The sequence below is a fragment of the Lepisosteus platostomus genome, chromosome 1 (genome assembly GCF_059453375.1).
Source record: "Lepisosteus platostomus isolate fLepPlt1 chromosome 1, fLepPlt1.hap1, whole genome shotgun sequence".
In the NCBI taxonomy this organism is placed as follows: Eukaryota; Metazoa; Chordata; class Actinopteri; order Semionotiformes; family Lepisosteidae; genus Lepisosteus; species Lepisosteus platostomus.
The window spans coordinates 32,127,842-32,153,171 of record NC_142611.1 but is presented as its reverse complement, the minus strand read 5'-3'; the positions used below and the strand labels follow the sequence as shown (position 1 = coordinate 32,153,171).

General features: G+C 37.1%; 1 protein-coding gene across 5 annotated transcripts in view; it reads left to right on the top strand.

The window, feature by feature from the left end:
* Positions 1-25,330, top strand: part of nwd2 (NACHT and WD repeat domain containing 2) — a 211,979-nt gene that overhangs the window by 32,271 nt on the left and 154,378 nt on the right. For 4 of the 5 annotated variants that reach the window (XM_088627888.1, XM_088627905.1, XM_088627881.1 and 1 more), the window contains exon 3: positions 3,588-3,676. In XM_088627888.1, the coding sequence (XP_088484014.1) occupies positions 3,588-3,676 (89 nt within the window). Of the gene's footprint in view, positions 1-3,587; positions 3,677-22,620; positions 22,937-25,330 lie in introns of those variants that run through there. The other variant, XM_088627915.1, reaches the window with a different exon arrangement.

Here is a 25,330-nt window from a genome sequence, read left to right as displayed (position 1 = left end):
GGGTGGAGTGTCCTGAGGTGGTGTATGCTCTGTGGGGGGCAGAGCTTCCGCCAGGCATTGCAACCTGTGCGGTGGGGGAAGGCACTCATCGGGAGACAGCTGCTCAAGCGTTTGACTGCCGGTACACACTGTCTTCGGCTTCTGCATCTTCAGGAGTGTCTCTAACCTCCCAGTCCTCCCCTGTAATGCGTCGTACTGCTCCCGGTGCTGCCGAAAAGTCTCCATACAGGTGCTGCTTCTACAGGTTGGCACCCTTGCCAGCGGCCGAGAGCAGAGTGCATTGCACTTTGACAGATTGTCCTTAAATCAATTGTTGTCAGAATATCCCCACCTCCAAACAAGAGCAAAATTGCAACGATTTTATTAACTGGCTGTTTCAGTAACTTAAAGTATATATTTAAAGTAATAATTTAACGATATATATAAATGTTTTAAGATATGTTTATGTTGTGAATGTCTGTAGATTGTATCTTATTTTTAGTTTTTGTTTTGTTTATAAGGGAGAGTGTCATAGAGACGACTCCCTTCCCTCCCATCCTGATTTAAATACTTTTATTTTTTCACAATCTGGCAATGCCAGACAGAATTCACATTTGCTGCAGCCAAATTGCTTTAATCAATTATCGCGCCCGGCTCCTCAATGAAATCGCTTTAACATGCTAATGCGTTGGTGTAACGGTCCGGGCGTGGCAAGCTTCTAATGTCTCCCGACTACGGTGAAAGGAACCCGTCTTTCATTGGAAGACAATGAACATATTCTACCCATACATGAGAATATAATGCTGGTGCGTGGGCGCGGTGGGGTGCTGTACCAGCTGTAAAAAAAAAGTTGTTACAAAAAAAGTCAATTGAGTGTCCATAATATTGCAGTAAGTGAAAAGACCACGGGCATTCTTCCTCCCCCTACATTCTCAGAGTAGAATAGAATTTATTATTAGCACAATTTATTACAGTGCTAAATTGAATATTATTGATTACTAATAATTTATGCTAACACCTAGCTTTCTTAACGTGAGAAGTACTACCGTAAGTAAGTACTGTACTTACTGGGTTTTGGAGGGGGGGTGTCTTTCGCTGGAAATCTTGCCTCCTTCTACTTTGAAAATACCTCTGAAACCAGTTTAATTCATCACGGCCAGCACTTCCGCAGAGAGTGATGAAAACCGCGCTGCGCCAGGCGAATGCACATCAATATGTTTGACTTTTGGGCTCAGGTTAACATGTTCAGTGTGTGGTAATTTGTTTGGTGCGAGTGAAGTTTTATTTAATCTCTGACCCAGGGAAAAGTGTGGTGTGGACGGTTGAGGAGAGAATGCAGGCTCTTGCTGTGCCCGTTATTCTTGATTCTTTTTTTCTTTTTCTGGTTTGGTCGGATAGTTTTTGTTTTTGTTTTATCAATAAAGTTTGATAATCGGCCAGTGAAAGCTCTGTTGTCCTTCACATGAATGCCTGAAACATTTTACCGAATTCAGGATTTTACAGTATTTTTTCTTTAAAATACCATTTACAGCAACATACAGTTTACATAATATGTTGATGTTCCAAAATTAATATCGTTTATGACCTTTATGACCTTCGTTATGCTCTTCGTTAATGTCTAAGCCGGAACACATCATTATATCTCATTTTTTATTTCTTTAAAAAAAAAAATCGTTTTCCCAGCTTAACAGTATTGTTGTTATTGTTTTTATCCTGTAAAGCACTTTGAGGAGCCACCTTTAAAGGCGCTATATACAATAAAGTTCATTATTATTACTATTGTTAATTTGCTGGAAAGAGAGGTGAACATTATTACGCAGAAGACAAAAATAGCGATTTACATTGCATTGTGCATTGTGCTGCTGTAATACTGTTTAAAATAATTAAAAGTCTAAACAATATCAGCTTTATTTATGGGTTGTAATTTAAAAAAAGTCAAAAACCACACTCAAAATGCAATTTAGAGCTTTCTGGCAAGAGGAGACACCCAAATTAAAAATGTAACATGCCACTGTTTGTGCATGAATAAGGTTATGCCGCTATTTCCTTAGATACACGATTCCATGTTTTTTTTTTAAATCCCAGGCGGAACCGGGCATCCATAAGAATCAAGTAATAGGTTTATTCCATGCTGAAAAAAGAAGAAAGAAAACACATTCCATAAGAATCAGTGCTTTTTAATAGCGCCTTTAAAGGTGGCTTCTCAAAATGCAGTACAATAGGATAAAAACAACAATATTGTATTTCATTGCAGTTTGACAGATCGTCTTTAAATCAATTGTTGATTTAAAGTTTGACAGTAACCCTAACACTAACCCTATTTTATTTTTTCAAAGAAATGTTTGTTAAAAAAAAAGTAATGGCTCCGGCTGGATTCAAACACCCAATGTGTGATGTATAAGTCAGGAACCTATCCCACAGCGCCACTGGCAAGGAGTGTTAAAAAAGCACTACAGAAACAGTATCATCAGACATTGTACAGCTTGTGCTATTCTTGTGTTGCGGTACATGAATATAATTATACCATTATTAATTTCTTTAGATACGCGATTCCATATTATATTCCCTTTTAATCAAATTCTAAAAGTATGCTTGTTGACTCCGGTATCACGTTAGTTAAAGACTTCGATGCTTAATGTTTAGGGAGAAATGGAATACTGGTGTGTATTTTTTCTTTAAAGTACTGAGACCAGCCATATACTGTATGTTTATGTTCCAAAATTAATATCGTTTATGGCCTTCACACGTGTTACAGTATGCTCCTATTCTTTTTATGCTCAGCTACTAAGATTTCCCTTCAGTGGTAAAATTCCATATAAATATTCAATACTTAAACGGGCACAGTAAGACATTAAATATACATATACATACTGTATACAGTACAGTTTGCATACAGCAATATGTTTATTTTCCTAAATCAATCTCTTTTATGAGCATGTGAAAGGCATGGTGAATCGGAGATTCTCAAAAATTACTGTACTTTGCATGATTGGAAACAAATGCGTGATTGCGAAATGCTGTGGTGTTACTTTTACAAGGACGGTCAATGAAAAAAAGAATATGGACCAGGGCAATACTTTGAGTCAACAGCTTGTCCAAGGTCATTCATTATAAATACTATTAGTAATATCTTCGTTAAAGACTTTGATGGCGACAGCTGAAACATGAGAGGTTGAGCTTTATTAGCTCCACCTTGCGGAAATTCCGGATACTATTATTTTACTTGCGGTACCACGTGGTATTATGAGGTATTATGCGAGAATTTACGGTAACTCGCGGTAGGCTGCGTCAAACGCACCGCAAAATAATGTGGTATCACCTGCTTGTTTTGAATGGCTGCATCTGTATGTTGGTTTTGTGGACACAGGAATGAATGAATCAGTCTAATTAAGTAGACTGATCTGTAGCCCACTGATCCAAAACTCAATTTGTTTGACTAACCTCATGCCTGTAGGTATTTGTAACAACATTAAATCTAAATGAAATTAAAGCAAGTATTAATAATACCACAGCACATTCCTAAATTTCGTTGTGACTGTTCACAATCACATATTAAACTGCTATTTAATATGATGCATTTTAACATTTCGTTTTTTTCTGTGTTGCAGACACAGAAGCTGAGAGAAGTGCTTTAAAAGAACATGTGTATCCTAAATTAAGAGAATTCTGCAGGGAAAACTATGGAATTGAGTTCCAGGTATGTGGACTTTTTCATTATCTTTCATGCTTTTGTGAGTCTCGATAAATAAAATCATACACACGCAACTACAAAGTTCTGAAATTCTGAAATGCAATTGCTGCTACAATGACCTTTTAAAACCGCCTTTTAAAAGTTGAAAAAAAAAATGTATTGTATGTCTTCTAATTGTTCCGTGATACACAGTTTTTTTTATTGACTTTTTAGCACTGTATCTTTCATTTCATTTTCTGTTTGTGGTTGAATAGTTGAATAAAATAAAAAAGAAGTTTGATCTTGATTGTAGTCATCAAAATCTTAATGAAGATAGAGTGAAATGGATTTGATCTATTTTTGATCTAATCTGACTGTTTCAATAATTGACATAAGGAAGGATGCATTGATTTTACAGTTGAGTACTTCTGTTTAATTCATGGTTTACAAATGCAGCTGTCACAGTACAGTGATTTTAACATCCTAATTACACAATATGAGCAGTACAATGTACTTTCATTACAGCTTGTTAAGTGTTTTCTACATCTTGCAGATCTACTTCACCTGACCCACATCAGTTTCTCTAGTTAAGGCACAGCTTGGTTCACAAGGAGTTAACATGTTTATTATGATGTACTGTAGCAGTGCATCATGGATTATGCTTTATTAATTTTTCTTCAGGAAAGTTGATGTGAGTTGTATATAGACCTGTTATCAGAGTAATGTCTGTTCAGTCTGTGACTCAGTGTTGTGCTGTGAAATAAATGGTAAATAACAAAAACAAAACCTCCATGGTCCCCTGGAGTAAGTTATCACAGCCTTAGTTCTCATGTGTCTCATGGCTAAGATAAGAAAACAAATTATAAGGAAGACAATTAGAAAAAAATGGCAGGAGTAAGAGAGTGAGTTGAGTGGGTATACACTTGTCTGCTATTACTATACTCTAATTTATTGCAGTACAATAGTGCAGCATTTCTAATGGTTATTAAAACAGTTTAAAATGTAAAATGCACTCTACTAAGAATGAAAAAACAAACTCTAGTACAGGGTATTTTATAATTAAATGTATTGTTTGCACAATCTGAATTATTGATGAAAGACGATCCTTTCCAGTTTCCAGAGATTCCAGTACTCACTTTTATTAAAAATACGTAGAAAACCAATGTTTTTTAAAGCTATGCCTGAAATAGTTAACAGATATCACAAGACTCTTACTATGGAAATGCTATGGAAATGTATCTATATTTATTTTTTTCTCAAATGCAACATACCTCACATGCAAAAATGTGACTCATATCACATAAAAAGTTATAAATGTGTTTATTAACAGTAATAATACTATTTAGCATCTCTTTTTCATGAAAAGTACAGTTTTAAGTTATCCAGTTAAAACAACTCAAGTTTAAACAATTTGACTAAGAGTTTACACCAAACTTCAGTAGGCAGGAGTATCAAGCATCAAATCCTTCATTTATGAAAAACCTTGGCAAAAAATGTGTGTATCTTAATCTAGTGACCATGAATTATGAGGAAAAAATGTGTTGTAATTGCAAGGAGCTATACTGTAGCTGTCACGATTGTAGTCCCTCCCCTTAAGGGCGCTCCGGCTCTTTCACTTTCGTGTTGATTTTGTGCACCTGCTCCCTTTTCCTGCCTCCCTACTTAAACCAGACGCTCCAGATCCCAGACTCGCTTGGTACGGGAACCAATGCAGAGCCCGGAACAGAGTGAGCGTCTGGCTTAAGTAGGGAGGCAGGAACAGGGAGTAGGTGCACAAAATCAACACGGAAGAGAAAGAGCCGGAACGCCCTTAAGGGGGAGGGACTACAATCGTGACAGTAGCCTCTGCAAAAGCTTGGGAAGATGCCTGACAAAGAATCGCCGCTACATGTGAAAGTTAATTGTGAAATAAAATGAAATCTCAAATTAAAACAAAAAAAAAGTCACAATAGCACACCTGTTTTGGAATGACCTAATTTACATTATGGCATTGAAGTGGAGCCCCTCTTAAAATATTATGTAGTTATGCAATATTGATTTTATGCAGAAATTTATTAATTTACAGTAGCTGTATCACAATGGGAGGACCTGGCAGAAGATTAAGACACAATATACAGATGCAGCCATTCAAAGTGCGAGGTACAGACACGTACCGCAGGTAATTGGCTGCGGTGTCACGTATCATGACGCAAGATGACGTTGGGTACCGCGGTACGTGATTGGTTGACCGACAGGGGCACTCGTGGTCCGTTGGTCTGTCGTAGAAAGACTTACTGTAAACGTCTTTATTGTGCCCGTTGTAGATATTGAATTTTACCACTGAAGGGAAATCTTAGTAGCTGAGCATAAAAAGAATAGGAGCATACTGTAACGCGTGTGAAGGCCATAAACGATATTAATTTTGGAACATAAACATACAGTATATAGCTGGTCTTGGTACTTTAAAGAAAAAAATACACACCAGTTTTCCATTTCTCCCTTAACATTTTAAGCATCGAAGTCTTTAACTAACGTGATACCGGAGTCAACAAGCATACTTTTAGAATTTGATTAATAGGGAATATAATATGGAATCGCGTATCTAAAGAATTTAATAACGGTATGATTATATTCGTGTACTGCGACAGGGCTGTGCAGGGCTGTTTCGCCTCCCTGTTCATGCGAGCTGTCTTGTAGCCTACTGGTCTACGTGCGTGACTAACAACTGGCAGGTTGTGTGTTCGAATCCAGCTGGTGCTGGACTTTTCTTTTAACAAACATTTCTTCGAAAAAATAGAATAGCGATATTATGGACAATCAATTGACTTTTATATTTCAAAATATCGCAACATGATCGATTCTAAGTCATTTTTGATAACAATGAATAGTCACCTTCTTCCCTTCTGACAACGGTCCCTGCTTCTGCTTCCTGCTTCTATTGTGTGTGTGTGTGCAACAGAGTAAATTTTTATAGAGAAATGGAGGCTGGACAGTATGCGTTTCAATATAAACATTTATATTGATTTAAATCGTGTTCTGATTTAAATCGCAAACGCGTGTTTAATTATATGTGTTTTTTAATCATAATCAGGCTAATGCAACATAAATTGATACAGTATCTTTGTCTTCTAAGTATCTTAATAAACTTTCAGCATAGCTTTCTACCCGTCAAGATTTATATTTCTTGGGATTTTGGGATCAAACGTGGAAGGATTAGATTGTAATCGTTTTTATTTGTCAAATACGTGATTGTATTTCTGAATGTTATGTGACACCTACAGCCACAATACAAAATCAAATATATCAAACCATTATACTCTCGCAAATTCCTCCAATTATCATAATCCCGCCCCTTATGCAAAACCAAACCCTCCTCCCATCCCAGTTTATCCTCTTTATCATCCTCAAAATCTACCTCGATTTTCAATTTAAAGCATTACTGCTTACTGGGTTTTGAGGGGGGGGAGGTGTCTTTCGCTGGAAATCTCGCCTGCTTCCACTACTCAACCCCCTCTCTGCCGGAGTGCTGGCTGTGACGAATTAAACCGGTTTCACAGGTATTCAAAGTAGGAAGTACAGTGTTAAGTGGTAGCTGGGCTACTCCCTCAATAGAATCGCTTTAACATGCTAATGCGTTGGTTTAACAGTCCGGGAGTGGCAAGCTTCCAATGTCAACTCGACTCGATTGGAAGACAATGAACGTATTTTAGCCCTAAATGAATTAATAGCAAACATGGTTTACATAAAATACATTTTTCCAAGAAAGTTTATAATAATACGATCTATAGTTGAAATCTGAGCCTAAATATAAAGGAAAAGCATTTTCAGAGAGCAATCACGCTGTGTTTATGTAGAAAAAGCGATTAGGTTTATGAGCAATCTAATTACCTATTCGCTTAAAACGCTATATAAAATAAAGTTTATTTAGAGATGAATGATCAGTGTCGCAGTTTAAATAATTTTCGTAGGAGGGCTTGGACAGATTCCAAGTGCATTTTTGCAATTTACGTTGCAATTTAGAGCTTTCTGGCAAGAGGAGACACCCAAATTATAATGTAACATGGCACTGTTTGAGCATGAACAAAGTTATACTGCAATTTTCCTTAGATACGCGATTAAAAAAAATTTTTTTTGAATCCCCCGCGGAACACACTCCATAAGAATCAGCGCTTTTATACAGTATATCGCTTTTAAACACATATATTTAAACACGCGTTTACGATTTAAATCAAAACGCGATTCAAATCAATATAAATGTTTATTTTGTAACACATAGGTGACTATTCATTGTTATTAAAAAGACTTAAATTCAATCATGTTGTGATATTAAGAAATATAAATTTGTTTGGTGCGAGTGAGGTTTTATTTAATCTCTGACCAAGGGAAACGTTTCATTTTTTCAAAGGAATGTTTGTTAAAAAATAAAGTCATAGTTCCATGGGATTCAATCACATTTATACATTTTAGAAACGTTTCATCCATACAAACACCACAAAACTATTCTCGATTGTATTTCTGAATGGTATGTAACACTTAGTTCACTGTTTAAAATACATCTAATTAAGAAAGTTAGGTGTTAGCATAAACTATTAGCAATAATATTAAATTTAGCACTGTAATAAGTTGTTGCACTTTCCCCCGCATCTTGTAAAAATATATTTTCATTGTTCAAATATACATTAAATCTGACTATCATATAATAAGTTAAATACAAAACTAAAGAAAAAATAGGGTTAAATATAATTCAAAATATTTTGCTAACAATGTTAACTGTTTATAAATAATAAATTGTATTAATTAAAGAGTAGGATGGCACAGTTGTTAGTATGCTTTTTGTTTTGTTTTCTTTTTAATAAATACAACACTAGTACCTGATGTCTCAGTGGCTTTCAAAATTAAATTATGCATGCAAACCTGTGAACTAGAAAGATAACTAAGATATCCATCCATTTATAATGGTGGGAAAGTGGTTAGCATTGCTATCTTGGAGCACTGGGGTCCTAGGTTCAATTCCTGCCATCCTGTGTGTGTGGGGTTTGCATGTTCTCTCTGGGTTACATGGTTTTTCTCCATATGTGTGATATGACTCCCTCTCGCACTCCAAAACATACTGGTAAGTTAATTGGTTTATGGGAAAACTGGCCCTGGTGTGTGTGTGTTTGTGTCTGTCTGTCCTGTGATGGACTGGCGCTATGTCCAGGGTGTATTCTGCCTTGTGTCCGTTGCTTACTGGGATAGGCTCCAAATCCTCTGTACTGGATAAAGAGATTAGAAATGGATGGAAGTAAAGGCACTGTGTGGATTGAACTATACACAGTGTTAGAAACCCACTATGAAATGGCAGCATCTCACTGAGAATAAAATATTTTATAGTGCTGGCTTAAGGAAACAGCCTTTCCACCTCTCTTGCACATCAGTATCCATACCTAGTTATTTAAACAAATTGCCTCTAATTATAAACATCTTAATATGCTGGCTCTGTGGATCCGCATCAGCTATGTTTGCCTATTCCTTCAATTCATGTGCATCCAACACACAGTTCAACGCTAACAACTACACAAAATCTAAAATACAATCCTCATTTCAGTATCTATGTAAACATACAGTCTGTTAACTTCATCATCTTCATCAAAAGTATGCCTAACCCCATTAGGAAGTGTTCTTGTTATCAGTGTATTCCTCAGCTATCCCAAAATTATCTTCTTCTTACCAACATCTCTAGTCTTTTATCCTGCAATAACTCAGCCAACACTTAAATCTCCAAAAGCTGCTTGTGTTAATTTCTTGAAATCACAAATATCATGTATAACTGGCCATGTAATACTCTGCATTGTGGAATAATAGTTTATTTTAAAGGGAACTAGAGAAACTAAGAACTAGAGAAATCAAGAAAGGCTTTTTTTTTCTAGAATTAATAAATGCACATCCTGTTCACTGGGGAAATTAAATCCACACTGAGCAATCTTCAATATGTTCAGAATATGACAGCAAGAATCCTATCAGGGATGCATTACACCTGTTTTCAAGTCCTTGCATTGGTTATCTATCAGGTTTCGAGTCAACTTCAAAATCCTCATCCTCATTCAGTACCTACAGTATATGGCTTATTATCTGTCTACTCCCCACCTTTGTCCGTCTGACTCTGGTCTTCTACCTGTCCTCAAGAACATCTACATTCTGTGGGTGACAGGGTCTTCTCTAGCTGCACCCCAGAGCTCTCAATTTGTATTCCCAGTGATATCAGTCACGTACCCTGAGTGCATTTAAATCTAACCTCAGAACCTTTCTTTTCAGAAGACTTAGTGTCTGTATCTGCTTCATTTTCTAATTTTGGTAGCACCTCTAACTGCTTGTCTTTCTTATATGTATTTACTTTGTAATCTGTGGTCCTTTTATCTGTTTTTATATCTACTGTATTGCTTTGAGATGCCACTTTTAAAGGTGATATATAAAATAAAGTTTTTTATTATTGTTATAGAGAAACATGATCAGTTTTCCCTGGTTCAGATAAAAAGATCTAAAGCATACTAGTTTGTCACTCTTCTCATTCCCTTTGCTAAATAACTTTCATACTAATCTGATCAATCTAACTGCCTGTTTTCTGTGCTTTCTCTATCCTGCTAGATTTGCAATTATTCTGAAAATTTTCTTCTTGAAATAACTCATTTCTAAATACCTTTTTTCACTGTTAACATCTTGCAGCAACTCTGCAACAAAATATACACTTAGCACAGTTCATCCTGCTACCAACATTGAATAAAAAAAATCTTATGATTTCTATATTTATGTCTTTATTTAGTGGTTTCATTAGTGACAAATGCTAAACTTTCTTGGAAAAATGTATTTTATGTGTTGCGGAAAAAACTGACTTGCTTTAACAAAGTATGTTTACAAATCCTTTCACCTGGCAATCTACCTGAATGCCCAACTATCTGAGAAGCCCTCCATGAAACCATGGTTGCTATTAATTCATTTAGGGCTCATTGACAGAATTGCTGTTTTTTATGCATGCTAATTTTTTGATTCCTCACTCTGTTTCATGTTTATAGATAAGACTTTATTGATCGGGAAGGGAAATTGATGTACATGTTCATGTACATGATGAACATGTTTGCATGTTCTTTTGTAACATACACCTTTTTGTGATTTTTTTGTATATCTAAGCACGTGTTCCTGCATCCCTCTTCTGCACTATAGGCATGGCTTTTTTTCTGTTTGCTCCATTTCTAAAACTTTTTGCTCATGTGCATTTTTGTATTTTTTTACACCTCTAGCACTTTAACGTCCTGAATTTTCATTTGCCTTAATTTGTAGAATGAATTTGAGATTTAGCCTTAAAAATCTTAAGTTTTCAATATCTTTTGTTTCTTGTCCTACAACTGTTATTATTGATCACCGAATTATTGTTCTTGACATGACTTCATTCAGCCTTTCCTGAACGTCTATGACAGGCAGAGAGAGTGCTGTTTCTGGTGCGATCTTTTGCAGCTGACATTTCACTGTTTTAAACGAACAAGAAATTAGATTGCTCATAGATCACTTATCCTATATAAACACAGCGTAATTGCCCTCCGAAAATCCTCTTTTACTTGTTCGTTTTAGAGACTTTGATCGAAACTGATTTTAGATGTCAGAAAGGATTAATTTTCTCTGTATTTCCTACATTGCTTTGTCGAGATTTTAACTTTATATCTAACTTTATATCTAGGCTCAGATTTCAACTATAAATCGTACAGTAATTAAAAGCAGTAAATACTGATGTTTTGCGCCCTCTTACCACAAAAATATATATGTTTTGTAGCTGGGATGAACTTTATTTCGTACGCGTAGCTACTACCATTCGGACACGAAGCGGTTAAAGATGGCGGCAAATCAGACACCCAGAGATGGGGGGGGGTGTCTTCTCGCCTCCATAACTAAAATGCCAAATAGGAGTGGCTTAAGCGACATACACAGTCGTGTAACTGACAGTTTGAGGTAGCCTATCGTGTAAATTTCGCTTTGTTGCTGATAGGTTAAGCTTTCGAAACTCTGCCCCAAAGTCATGTGACTGATTTTTCGCCCTGTTTCGTTGGTTAAACGCAATGATCACAAGCACCACCATGGTAACTGGGTTGTGTAGTTTTTAATTCCGTTTGAATTATAACTGTACGTACTGTCTTCATATTTGGCCAGGGCTTTAAAGAGAAGGCACGCCAAAAAATTTCGGTGCCGTCGTCTCCGCTTTAAAGGTACCCCCGTGCTGGAAGAATTTGACCTCGGAACGTTTGCCCAGCGTACTCCTAGGTACTGTAACTGTCGTGTGGATAGTTTCACAAGAATCAGACAAAGGTTTAAGCATCGCTTGTTCTAGATAAAACTGCAAAAAAAACAAAACAACAACCCATAATGTACTTCTTTGCGGCTCTGTTTGCCCAAATCATATATTCACAACGTGAAATCTAGAAAATAATATTACGTAACCAAAATCCGCAATATGGAAACAGAACCTGTGTAATTGTTGATAGATGATGTACTCGTAACATTTTTACAAGACGAACTACAACATTTAAAAAATGACTTGTATGTACTTGATATCTCTAATCAATCCACGGGGACATTGTTAAAAGCAGAGTCCCAGCACAAAACGAAACTAAAACGCATACTGTTTCGCGCTTCTTATTAGTTGCTCAAAAGTAATTTGACCGTATGAAATGCATAATATAAACCTAGAAACATATACGTGAGCAGTATTTACGCACTGTAGTATCGGTGTTAAGACATACCTCTCAAATACTATAAATCAAGTTAAAAATATCTCAAGACCGATTCTGGTCATAATGAAACCATGTTTCGTGTATGTTTTCTTTAAAGTACCGAGACCAGCCATATACTGTATGTTTATGTTCCAAAATTAATATCGTTTATGGCCTTCACACGCGTTGCAGTATGCTCCTATTCTTTTTATGCTCAGCTACTAAGATTTCCCTTCAGTGGTAAAATTAGATATGAATATTCAATACTTAAACGGGCACAGTTAAGACATTAAATATACATATACATACTGTATACAGTACAGTTTGCATACGGTAATATGTTTATGTTCCTAAATCAATCTCTTTTATGAGCATGTGAAAGGCATGGTGAATCACTGTACTTTGCATGATTGGAAACAAATGCGTGATTGCGAAATGCTGTGGTGTTACTTTTACAAAGACGGTCAATGAAAAAAAGATTGTTGACCAGGGCAATACTTTGAGTTTACACTTACAGCTTGTCCAAGGTCATTCATTATTAATACTATTAGTAATATCTTCGTTAAAGACTTTGATGGCCACAGCTCAAACATGAGAGGTTGAGCTTTATTAGCTCCACCTTGCGGAAATTCCGGATACTATTATTTTGCTTGTCGTATTATAGGAGAATTTACGGTAACTAGCGGTATTTACCGGTAACTCGCGGTATTTACCGGTAGCTTGCGGTAGACTGCGTACAGCGTACCGGAAAATAATGTGGTATCGCCCGCGCATTTTGAATGGCTGCATCTGTACGAGTATCACCAGAGGGACTGTACAATACAGTGTAGTTCAATCCTCTGAATGAAAAATGTTGAGTAATTTTAGGCAAGACGAAACATGAGTAAGATTGAAGGAGGACTGGAGGAAGAATAATCATTATCATCAGTACAATTAAAAATGTATTCCTTTATTAGTATATTGTCTGTTTTCCCCACATTTTGTGTTATGAATCAAGTAATATAGGTGAGTGCTTCCCTAAGTTACAGAAGTCTTTTTTTACCAGGTAATAATGTCTCTTGTGTAATCAATACTTGTATTTTATTCAGCTAGAATTTTATTTTTTAACTGTACATTGATGCTGTGAATCTTCTATTAAAAAAACATCCTCCTTCGGCCCTGTGGGATATACAGTCCAGAGCTCCTGTTACATTATGAAATACTGCAAGAAATTTTCAGATCATGGTGCATAGCTACAGGGAACAGAAGCTACATTTGGATAGAATTATATATGAGAATATTACCAGGTTTGGTGGTATTCAATAATGTATGGGTGGTAAATGTTATTAATGCACACAAGAACTGTTTTAGTTTTAGTGTAAAGTCCAATTTCCTTATTGCATGACACATTGTCACTTTAATGAAATGCAATATCAATACAGTAAAAAAATTGCACCTTTCACAAAGAATTTCAACCCATTATGCACAGAGTTTGAGTTTCTTTTAAAGCGGAGCTATGACAAGCTATGACAGTCTGCTTAAACAGTATCTTTCAAATAAAAATTAGCTAGCTACAAAGGGTGATCTTGAAAATTGATCTTGATGATTCGAGCTCTTAACATCAAAGTCAGGATACGTTTGACTAACCTGCCCTGGAGCATGTTAAGAGTATAGGATATGTTGCTTCGTGAGACTGAAAATCCAGACTTTTGTCAACATGTTCACAAAAGTCATCCGGTTAACTTGGTAATCTTTACGAAACTTGCATATAAACATGCATTAGTCTGTTTTATCACATACAGTATATACATAAAGTAACTTCACAACAAGTTTTTAGCTACTTTTTGGGCTGCTGTATTGAATAAATAGTATTAAAAGTCCTATGTAGGAGTTAATAAAGTCCTACTTAGGAAATAAAAAGTCCTGATTGGAAGAAAAAAATCCTATGTTTGTTTTTTTTCCCCCTGTGATACCAGGACACTGCTGTAAATAGTAAAAAAACCTAACAAAGTAAATAAAAAATAAGTAAGACATTATGGCATGAAGAAATAAAAATGCATATTTGATTTATGACAATACCACAATTGTCACAGTAGCTGCATATTGTTTTCATTGTGAGTATGGTAAGACTGAACTTTTGTAGTAATAGTGTATACTCAACCACATCACTGGTAAAGCATTGGTGTATGAGTCACAATATTAAACAGTAGAATTGCATTTATATTCGCTATTGTATTAACAGTTACGACAGATACAAATTCTGAAACACATATGAAATCTGCAGATCTGGTTTTGGTGGGTTGCCTGAGCCCGCAGTCAATAATGTATGTATCCCACCCCATTGTAAGTACTTTCAAACACGAGACTTGAATCACGTGTCCGAAACATCAGGAGAAGGTATAAAACAGGTCTTATGATATAGTGATACTCACCACACCAACACTTAAATGACTATGTCCTCTGAAAGCATAATGGAGTTAATGTTGAAATTAGGGGGTATAGACGGTATACCGGTGGAAATATGTGCCACGATATGAATTTGGCTATACTGGTAGAGAATGGATTTTGATGTTTACATAGATTGTGCCGCCAGCATCATCGAGGTTTGGAAATTTGACCTATCATAGTTTAAAATTCTGTCGTATTTTAGCTCCAATTATAATTCTGAAAATGTTAATTTTGCTGACATATGGAAATCTGAGAGGTTCAGAATTATTGACCTTTGGTGGTTCAGACATCTGGTTTATGATGCATCTGAGATCATTGCGGCCAGTAAAAACACGCTGGCGTCCTCTTCCCTTTTCCGTGAAAACAAATGCATGTGTTCAGTGTGCCCGTCCACAAACACAAATACGTGGATGAAATTGTTGAAAAGAAGAGTGCTTTATCGGTTGTTTGGAAATGGCTCGGATTTAAAAAGTCGGACCACGAGCAGAAAACGGTTATCTGCAAACTATGTCAGGCGACGATTTTAGCCAGAGGTGATAATACTAGCAACCTCCATCACCTAAAGACAAAACATGTATGCGAGTATGAGGAAAGTATGAAAATGCACTCCAAATCCAGCAGTTCTAGTGTCGGTGTGAATAAAAAAGCCACAACACAGACACTGCTGCCTGAGTCATTTACTAGTAATTGTCCAGAGATGGAAGGACATTACACACGCATTACCTGTGTACCTGTGTAAAGACATGGTGCCCATCCAAAGCATTGAGAGAAATGGCTTTAAGGCAATGGTGAAAACTCTGGATTCGCGCTATGCAATACCAAACCGCAAATATTTTACTCAAACCGAAATCCCAAAGTTGTACAACTTTGTGTGTGCAATGTACCCTCTTTTTCAAATTTTTACAATAAGCAGCCGTTTGAATTCTTGAGGAGTTGTTACTTTAATGCTTGAATATTTTAAAGTTATTTTTGTAATTTTATTTTGTTTTAAGGAGTATTACATATTTACGTTTATAAGAATTTTATTTGAAGTAAAACATATTTACTCATTTAATTCATGTTCATAAGTTTATTGTATTGTTTCATTTCTGCAAAATAAAAATGTTCTTAAAATGTTCGACTTCTACTTCAGTTCAACGTGAAATTTCAAAAATACTAAAAGGAACAACACAGTAGCTAACCAACTGTTAATAATAACCTAATAGTTAACTCCAGGCAATAGCAACTCACTATCCAAGAAAAAAAATATTTGCCATCCCTATCAAGCACTGAAACCAAGCATTATGAAATTGCAAACTATTTATTTCAAATGTTCAAACTAGAAAAGCTTGGAGTTTTACTATTGCTTTCTATCCAGTTGGGCTCTTCACTACTTCTTCTCTTTTGCATGCTGACTTCCTTGGGTCCTGACATTCAATCCTCTTGGGCCTAACTTCTTCCCAATCTTCCAAACTTCTTGGCAGATCTAACTTCCAAATTGACGTTCTTGGCTTGCCATATTTTTTAGCCTAAAAACAAATGCATTCGGAAGTCTAGTACCAGCTAGGGGTCTAGCTGGTATTTAATTACAATTTTTTTAAAAACTTAATGAGATATTTTTGTTTACCCTTTTGTAAGGAAATGAAGTATGTAATATGGCATCACATCCAGCACTTCATGCAGTCTTTCACCAGTAAGGAATGAAGGTTGTTATTTTATTGTATCCAAATTATGATTTGCTGTACAAGCAATGGGAGGGGTGTCATAACTCATTTTGTCACTAGAGGGATGACTTGGTCCAAACTTTGACCCTAGAATCAATTTGGATGGATCAGAATAATCTGTTTTCAGTAATACTGAATTTCAGTAATTGCAATCAGAATTCTGTTTTATCAGTTTAATTTTAAGCCCTTTTAATTTAAGACCTAACAAGTGAGTTACCAAATGGGCATTTGATCAGATATCCCTTGTTTCTTTAGATATAATGCAGTTGGTTATGCTTCTTTTGAGTATATCCATGTGATTTCTTCATTTAATATTAATAGAATAGTAAAACAAGGTGTTTGTGGTTGTTCATGGCTTGCACAATAATAGCTCTCTACACAGCCCTTCTTTATATACTAATTTTAAAAGCAGCTGAGATTTGACTTTTCCTGAACATTACAAATTTACTGAAAGTATTAGATAGTTCACATATCATTCATGACCATTCACCCTATCAAGTTAATTTGGTTCTTTTTCTGTGATATATCCAGTACTAGTTGTCATGGGAAGCCAACTCTCAAGCTGTAATTCTCCTTGAAAACACCCTTAAATAAGACAATATAGAGTAGTCAAACAAGCCAAACTGCATGTCTTAGGGAGACAGAAGGAAGCTGGAGCATTTGGTGAAAACTCCACATGAACACAGGGAAATCATACCAACTCCACAGACACAAGCACCAGAAGAATTACACCCATGACCCTGTAGTTTTGAAGTAGTAGTGCTAACCACCATGCCATCTTATTACGCATATTCCTGCATTAAAATAGTGCAAAAGGAGTCGGAAATATAAGGTCATCAATCTCTGTCTAGGTGATGCCAAGCCCTGTTAAGGTATAAACTACTTCTTAAAATAAGATTTATTGTCCCCTGAGGGAATGTTTTTGTGGACACATAGCACTTCTGTACATTGAAATTTAATGCACACCCCCCCAAAAAAAAACATTGCACATCAATCTATTGCACATTTATAACGCATTACAAAACATATTGCACACAAGGTGATTGTAAACATCAAAAATTGTGTTTATCCTTTCCATTTGCATTGACAGCTTTAATGGATAGTGGAACAAAGGAATGTTTGTATCTGTTTGACTTATTGTCACGATTGTAGTCTACAACCTCTTGCCGAATTCCGCTCCGGCTTTTAACTTTGTTTTGTTCATCTTGGATTTATCACCCGGCTCTGGACCTTCGGCTGCACTGGACTTCCCTTTGGACTCCCTTTTGGACTGTTCGCATGGACCATCCCCCCGGAGCACCTTCGTCACGCCCCCCCAGTTCCTCTACCAGCCCAGTTCCTCGTCTCCCCCCTGTGTGTGTTCACTCCCTTCCGGATTGTGTCGTCTGCATCAGGGTCCTGAAAGACGCTTCGTAACAGTTATATTTGGGAACCCTAAAATGTTTGCCAGAAGGAAGAAGTTGGTATTCAGAATTGAGGATGTGGGAAGGATCTGCTAAAACATTTTTCTGCCTGTTTGATTATGGCTTTTTCAAAGATGGTCTGCAGGGAGGGGTGCTGATTCACTCCCATGACCTTCAAAGCTGTTTGGATGAGACGGATAATTTGCTGTCTTAATTGAACTGATAAATTACCAAACCACACCATATCTGATAATGCTCTCAATTACAGTATGGTAAAACAGTAGTATTATTTCCAATCGAACCCCAAACACTCTTAGTCTTCGCAAGAAATATAAGCGCTGCTTAACTTTGGAACAAACACTCTCAACATGAGTATGTTACTGTTATGTGTACTCCTAAGTACTTATATGAATCAACCTGAGTGATAGGTTAGTTGTTGATTACTACATGTGAGTGATCACCAACTGCTCTGGGATCAAAAACTATTTATTTTGTCTATTAACATTCAAAATTAGGCTATTGTTTTCGCATCATTGCACAAACCTTTGGATTTCTGACATGTACACAGATGAACTGCTTCCTCTATGCAATAAGCCAAGCAAAGCTATATCATCAGAGAATTTGAAAATGAGGTTACTTTGAGTACTGTTCGTACAATCATTTGTATAAAGTGCGATCAAAACTGGTGAGCCCACACAGCCCCAAGGGGCACTTGTGCTAATGGATCGTGACTCCAAAAGAGTTATATTGACCCTGACATATTGTGTGCGTTTTTTTTTTAAATGAGTGATACCATCTTATAATGTTATGGTTAACAGACATTTGCTTCAGCTTGCTTATCAATAGCTGAGGTCAACAAACAGCAGCTGCACATAGGCATTGGGGTCCTCTAGGTGTTTAACAACCAGAAGCATAATGCTGCTAATTGCAAATGTGGTGCCCTTATTTTCCTGTCAGAGTCTTCTGAACACAGTGAGTTTTGCAATACTTTCACCCTCCACTCTGAAGATTGCTTGAAAACTTTTTCAAGATATTCCATATTGTTGATTTTACAGTGCCAAATATTCAATATCTTAATAGGAATTTTCTTTCCGCTCATCTTTGGCATTACTTCCTTTACATCATAGTAAACTCTAGTCTTCCTTCTTGGTTTATGCCATGAAGTCAAGAGGCCTAACTGCATAGGTGTAAGATGCTGGAGGTCTCAGCAAAGGAGATTGGACCCTACCGACCCTGCCGTCATACTGCAAATTAGATTATGTTAATAATATCCGGAATCACCTTGTAAAACCGCCAGGAAGAGCTAATTAAGCTTAACCTCTCATGTACAGCATTTGAGCTTTTAAATTTAAACTGTGTATTAGAGCATGTTAATTATTATACATTAAAAAGTTGGTATATTTTATGAGAGCAAGATTGCTCAGTTGGACAAAAGTACACATCCTACCACCTTTATAATAAATATTTTAATTTTACAGAAATATTTTATGCATCAAAGTCTTTAACGAAGATATTGCTAATAGTATTAATAATGAATGACCTTGGACAAGCTGTAAACTCAAAGTATTACCCTGGTCCACATTCTTTGTAACCGTCTTTATAAATGAAAAGACTTATTTTTTCATTGACAAAAAGTAACACCACAGCTTTTCGTTGATCCGATCACGTATTCGTTTCCAATCATACAAAGTAAGTTTTGAGAATCTCAGATTCACCATGCCTTTCACATGCTCATAAACAATATTAATTTTGGAACATAAACATATTATGTAAACTGTATGTTGCTGGTATTGGAAGTTTAAAGAAAAAAATACACACCAGTATGCCATTTCTCCCTAAACATTTTAAGCATCAAAGTCTTACATGTGGTTATTTCGGAAACGTTTTTACGTGCTCCCTCTGACCATGTTACTGTACGTTTATATACAGTTCTTTGTGAGAAAAGTGATAGTTTTAAGCTTTTCTGCTTTTACGCACGATATCGGAGTAAACAAAAGCATACTTTTAGAATTTGATTAATAGGGAATATAATATGGAATCACGTTATCTAAAGAGTATGCTTGCCATAAATTACAATCAAAAATAATAAAAATATCAGAAACTATAAGGGTTATATATGATGGGCAAGAAAAAATGAAGGATATTACAAGTGAAATAGAAAAGGAATATTAGTGTTAGAATTTAAGATTATTAGACAGATGGATTAGGATTAGGAAGTTAAGTATCATTTCTTTGTTATCTTCATTACTAATTTTAGTCAGATTTAAATCATTAAAAAACTTTTAAAATAATCATAGTCATGTTGTGTTTCAAATAATCATAGTCAGGGTTTTGATAAAAGACTTGAAAACATACATTTACCTTAGCTGGTTGCAAAATTACACCATCATCTTGGTTTTAATTGCATTAACAGAAAACAATAGTACTTTGTTTTTTAGTTTTAGTGCTAAAAACATACTTATTCAGTTACCCTGACAACACTATTTCTGTTTAGTACAGTGCAAAATATATCTGTTTATGCATAAAACTCACCTTTTTAACACACTAATTATTTCAGTTCTGTCCTTTGAATTTCTGCCTCTACTCCATCTCTGATCATTCTTTTTTTCAATTCAGTTAAACATTATTTTGGGGTGTATTTTAGTGGTGAGAAGGTGGAGGAATTATCTCTTATGGCCACTTTCTAAATTTGTTCTGGGTTCTCACCAGAATTCAAGTTGAATTGAATAAATTCAACCATTTTAATACAGGAGAGTGATGAGAAAGATTGATTGGAAGGATGTTAGTTTTACCCAAAGTTATAATAAGCACAGAAGAGATCAGCTCACTTCATTTTATTTGCCATATGCACAAGTGCAATGTGTTAGGCAAATCCTAATGAAGAGATATGGATCCTGTGCAGACGCAAGGGTAGGCAGTAGACACGGCAGGTGTACAATCCAATGCGAAAGGCGAGTTCGTAGTCGAAAGGAAAAGATGGTTCGGTATCCAGGAAGTCCAATAGAAGCAAACAATCCTAAACAAGAGGCGAGGTCGTGGTCGAAAGGAGTAAGGTAGGTCGAAATTGGGGTAGTACTCTGGTGGCAAACAATCAGAGTTGAGAGGCGAGGTCTAAAGTCAAAAGGAAAAAGGGAAGTCCAAATCCAAAGTCATACAAGGAACAGTAATTGCCAGGTAGAGCTCTCAGGGAGTAAACTCAGTACCGAACAGCGTGAAGCGGATTGGAATGGCTTAAATACTGCAGCCTGTCGCACGGTAGGGCGTCTGGTGCCGAGGTAACACATGTGGCAGCGCTTGTAATTATCGCCCTGATGCTGGCACTGATTAGCTTTCTTGGGGGCTGGTCTGGGCAGGTTGGTGGTCGTGACACAATGAAAAGCTTATTTGAATGTATGCCTGATACATTAAGGCAAGATCAAAAGGCATTAAGGAAACATCAAAACATAAAAATCATCAATGTGAGTCAGTGGTATGGGTTGAGTTCAGTAATCTAACAGTTTGCGGAAATAAATTCTCTCTGCATCTGGAGGTAAATGCCTTTTTGCTCCTATTATGCTTATCAGAGGAAAAGGGAGAGAAAAGTGAGAAACCAGGATGATTGTTATCCTTGGCAATACTTCCATCTTGCCTGAAACAGTGAATTCTAAAAATGACTAAAATGGAGGGGAGCTGTACACCAATAATAGACTGGGCTAACCTGATCACCCCCTGTAATTCTTTTCAGTAAGACAACAAGTTGCTGTGAAATCATGCTGTAATACCACACGTAAGCACACTCTCAATAGTGCACCTGTAAAATGTAGTAAGAATAGTAAAGATAGACCTAATTTTTTCAACTGTATGAGAAAGTAAAGGCACTATTGTCCCTTCTTTGTAGCTCCAGTTACATGCTGGAACCACGTTAAATCATTAGTAATGAAGATATCCAGGAACCTAATGCTACTAACCATCTCTACAGCCACCCCATTGATGTGAACAGGGGTGTGGTCTCTACCCTGCTTTCTAAAATTTGACAACCAGCTCTTTGGTTTTGCTGACGTTGAAGGAGAGATTATTCAAGGCACCACTCCACCAGGTTCCTAATCTCGTCCTTGTAGGCCGTCTCATCGTTAATGGTGATTTGGCCAATGATGCTAGTGTCATCGGCATATTTGGAAATGGAGTTGGAGCTGTGTCTAGCCACACAATCGTGAATGAACAAGGAAATAACAGGAGGCTAAGCACACAGCCCCGAGGACCACCAATATTGATGGTCAGCATGGAGGAAAAATTTCCATCGACCCTCACAGTCTGTGGTCTGCCAGTCAGGAAATCCAGAATCCAGCTGCAGACAGAGGTGGTGATACCTAGATCACTAAGCTTGCTGCCTACTCTGGGTGGAACTATTTAAGGTTCTTCACATTCTGACATATTAACTAAAGAGCCAAGGCAGTGTGAAGAGCCAGGGAAATTGTGTCATTAGTGGACCAGTCACACAGGTATGCAAACTCCGGGACTCTTAAGCACTCTGGTACCATAGTATTAATTACCTCATGCCCAGCCTTTCAAAGTATTTTGTTACAGTAGATGTAAGCACTACCAGTATGTAATCATTGAAACAGGTTGCAGTATTTATCTTTGGCACTGATATAATAGTGTTTTCCTTAAAACACACTGGAGCTGAAGATTGTAAAAGAGAACATTTAAAAATGTCCATAAAAACCATAACCATTTGGTCTACACAGGACTTAAGGAATCCAGGAATGCCTACTGGACCAATTGCCTTCCATCTAAAAGTTGCCTTGGCTTCAGCCTCCGTGACAGACATGGCCATATCATCAGTGGCTGGGAACACTGGTGCTGGCAGCTCCATGATTCCCTTCTCAAATCAAACAAAATAGGCGTTCAGCTCATCCAGTAGAGAGAAATCAGTATCAGTATAACACTGCTAATTTTAGCTTTATGATTTGTTATTGTCTGAATACCCCACCACATTTGGAGCGCATCAGATTCCACCTTCTTCATAAATATTTTATGCGTTAAAGTTTTAATGTGCTTGTACTATAAGGTTTATATACTGTACTTCATAAAAAGCTATAATGTTTTATCCTTTTCTAAGAAAATGTAGAAAAGAACTCTACTACTTGTTATTGTTAAAAAGTTTAACATTCATTAAAAAAAAAAAAACTTTTATTGTCCTTATTGTGTTTATGGAGATGAAACGCTCATGTAGCACACTGCACCCAGGCAAGTCAAAGCCCGATCAGAGCATTACATTGGGTTTGTTTCTTACACAGCCAAATATATAAATATATATGTCGTTGAGAGAAGGGGGAAGGTGTGATCCAAGTTTCAAGATAATTTTTGTTTCGGATGCTTTTCTGCAGTAAGAGTTGAGAAACCCTTCTTTGCGAGTGCAGACGGAGAGATCGGTGTGATCATGGCCATCTGAGGTGAAATGAGAAACTATGGGCTGTGGATCCTCACAGCTCTAACGTGTTCTCTGAAGCAGTCTCCCAGTCTCCTTCCTGTTTCCTCAATGAAGATAACTGGTCATTTTCTGCAAGAGATGAAGTAAATAAGGTTGCTGGAGGTACAATATGTCATCTGAGTGATCTGGAATTGTCCTGAGGGGCCTTGAAAGAGTGTGGAGTTGGATATATATTTGCAGGTGATGCAGCAAGTTCTGTTGCAGGGAAAAGTGCCTGGTGTGGATGATTGCTGAGGGCGGTCAAGGGAGCTATGAACAAGGTTAAGCAGATTAGGTGGTCAGCGATATGAGATGATGGGGCAGTCAGAAAAAAGTGTAATAATGGAGGGATCATCCTGTAAGATGGGAAAGTTGTAGTTAATGGTCCTGGGGATAGAAAGGTGATAAAGAAGCACCAAAGGAGTGCGGTTGTGAGGCCAGGAGTTCCTGATTATAATCCAAAAGCTGTTTTTGGCTCGGGTGATGTCCCTATTAATAACATGGGTGGGGTACCCTCTGCTTGATGAAAAAAGAGGGCATTTTGAGTGCTTGGTTTTGGAACTCCATGTGGCCACTGCAAAGTCATTGGAGCTGAGGAACTGTGAAAAAGGGAGAGAGTTTTTAGTGTGTTTGAGGTGAAATGAGTTTTACAGAAGACAGCTGTGTGAATCTGTGAGTTTGTAGTAAACTTAATTAGAGTCGCGGATGGTTAATGGATAGGTGTATGTCTAGAAATGGAAGACCAGTGAAAGATATGTTAACTGTATAGTTGAGGGACGGGTGGAAGTTGGTGAAGTGATGCAGGAAGTGCTCTAGCTGGTCATTGGAACATGTGGCGGCGATGTAGTCATCGATGTATCGTCTGTAGAGGTCAGGGACAAAGCTGGTGTAGAAAGCGAAAAAGCATTCTTCTACCAGCTGACAAAAATAATGGCACAGCTGGGTCCCCTCCTGGCGGCCATGAGGACTCCACTTACCTGCTGATAAAAAGGCTATTGAATGAGAAAGCATTCAGTGTGAGGACCAATTCCACAAGATGCTCAAGAGTGTGGGTGAGTAGATCAAGCACTGTGCGTGTGTCCAGCATGTGGGGAATGACGGCGTATGTGTTGTCCATGACAAAAATGTAACATTCTGGGCCCTGAAACTGGAAATCATTAAAAATAAAGGGCATGGTTGGTGTCCTTGATATATGAAAGAAGCCCTTCAACCAGCAGTCTCATAAGGCTGTCGAGAAATGCCAAGATGTGAGTTGTAGGACAGTTGCATGCTCAGACTATGGGGCGTCCAGGGTGTCGGCTTTGTAGATTTTGGGGAGGAGGTAAAATTGGGATACCTGGGGATTTTCAACAATGAGACAGTTAGCCTCCTGGGGAAGCTATTTGCTGCTGATAAGAAGAGAGATAGTGGATACCACTTCCTTTTGGTAGTCAGCGGTAGGATCCAGAGGATGGTAGGTGGATGTGTTGGTTAGTTGTCTGGAGGCTTCATTAATATATAGGTCTTTTTTGCTAAACTACAACAGCACCTCCTTTGTCTGTTGGTTTGATGACAATATCATCTTTATTGTGGAGAGATCCCCTTGTTTCGCGATCTTGTCCTGCAGTTGCTCAGAGTTTGTAGTGTGGTGTCATTTTTGTTCACTACACATTCCAAGCTATCGGCTTTTGAGCCAGGCTTGTGAAGGGATTAAGTCGGGGAATAAAAATCAGCCTTTAATTTGATGTTGATGTATTTAGATGTACAGAAGCACTGTGTCCATAAAAATAAATTCCCCTAGAGGACAATAAGAGCTTATCTTAGTTTCTGTAATCTTGTCATTTTATAGTTTTTAATGCAAGTTGCATATCATTTATTAGCAAAATGATGGTGTTAAGTTAAAATGGCACTGCTTAGCTGGTGTTCCTCAGAAAAGGCCAAAAATGTCTGAATTTTTTCTACACATGAGAAGACCCTTCTACTCTGACTATTTTCTCCTTGGTAGC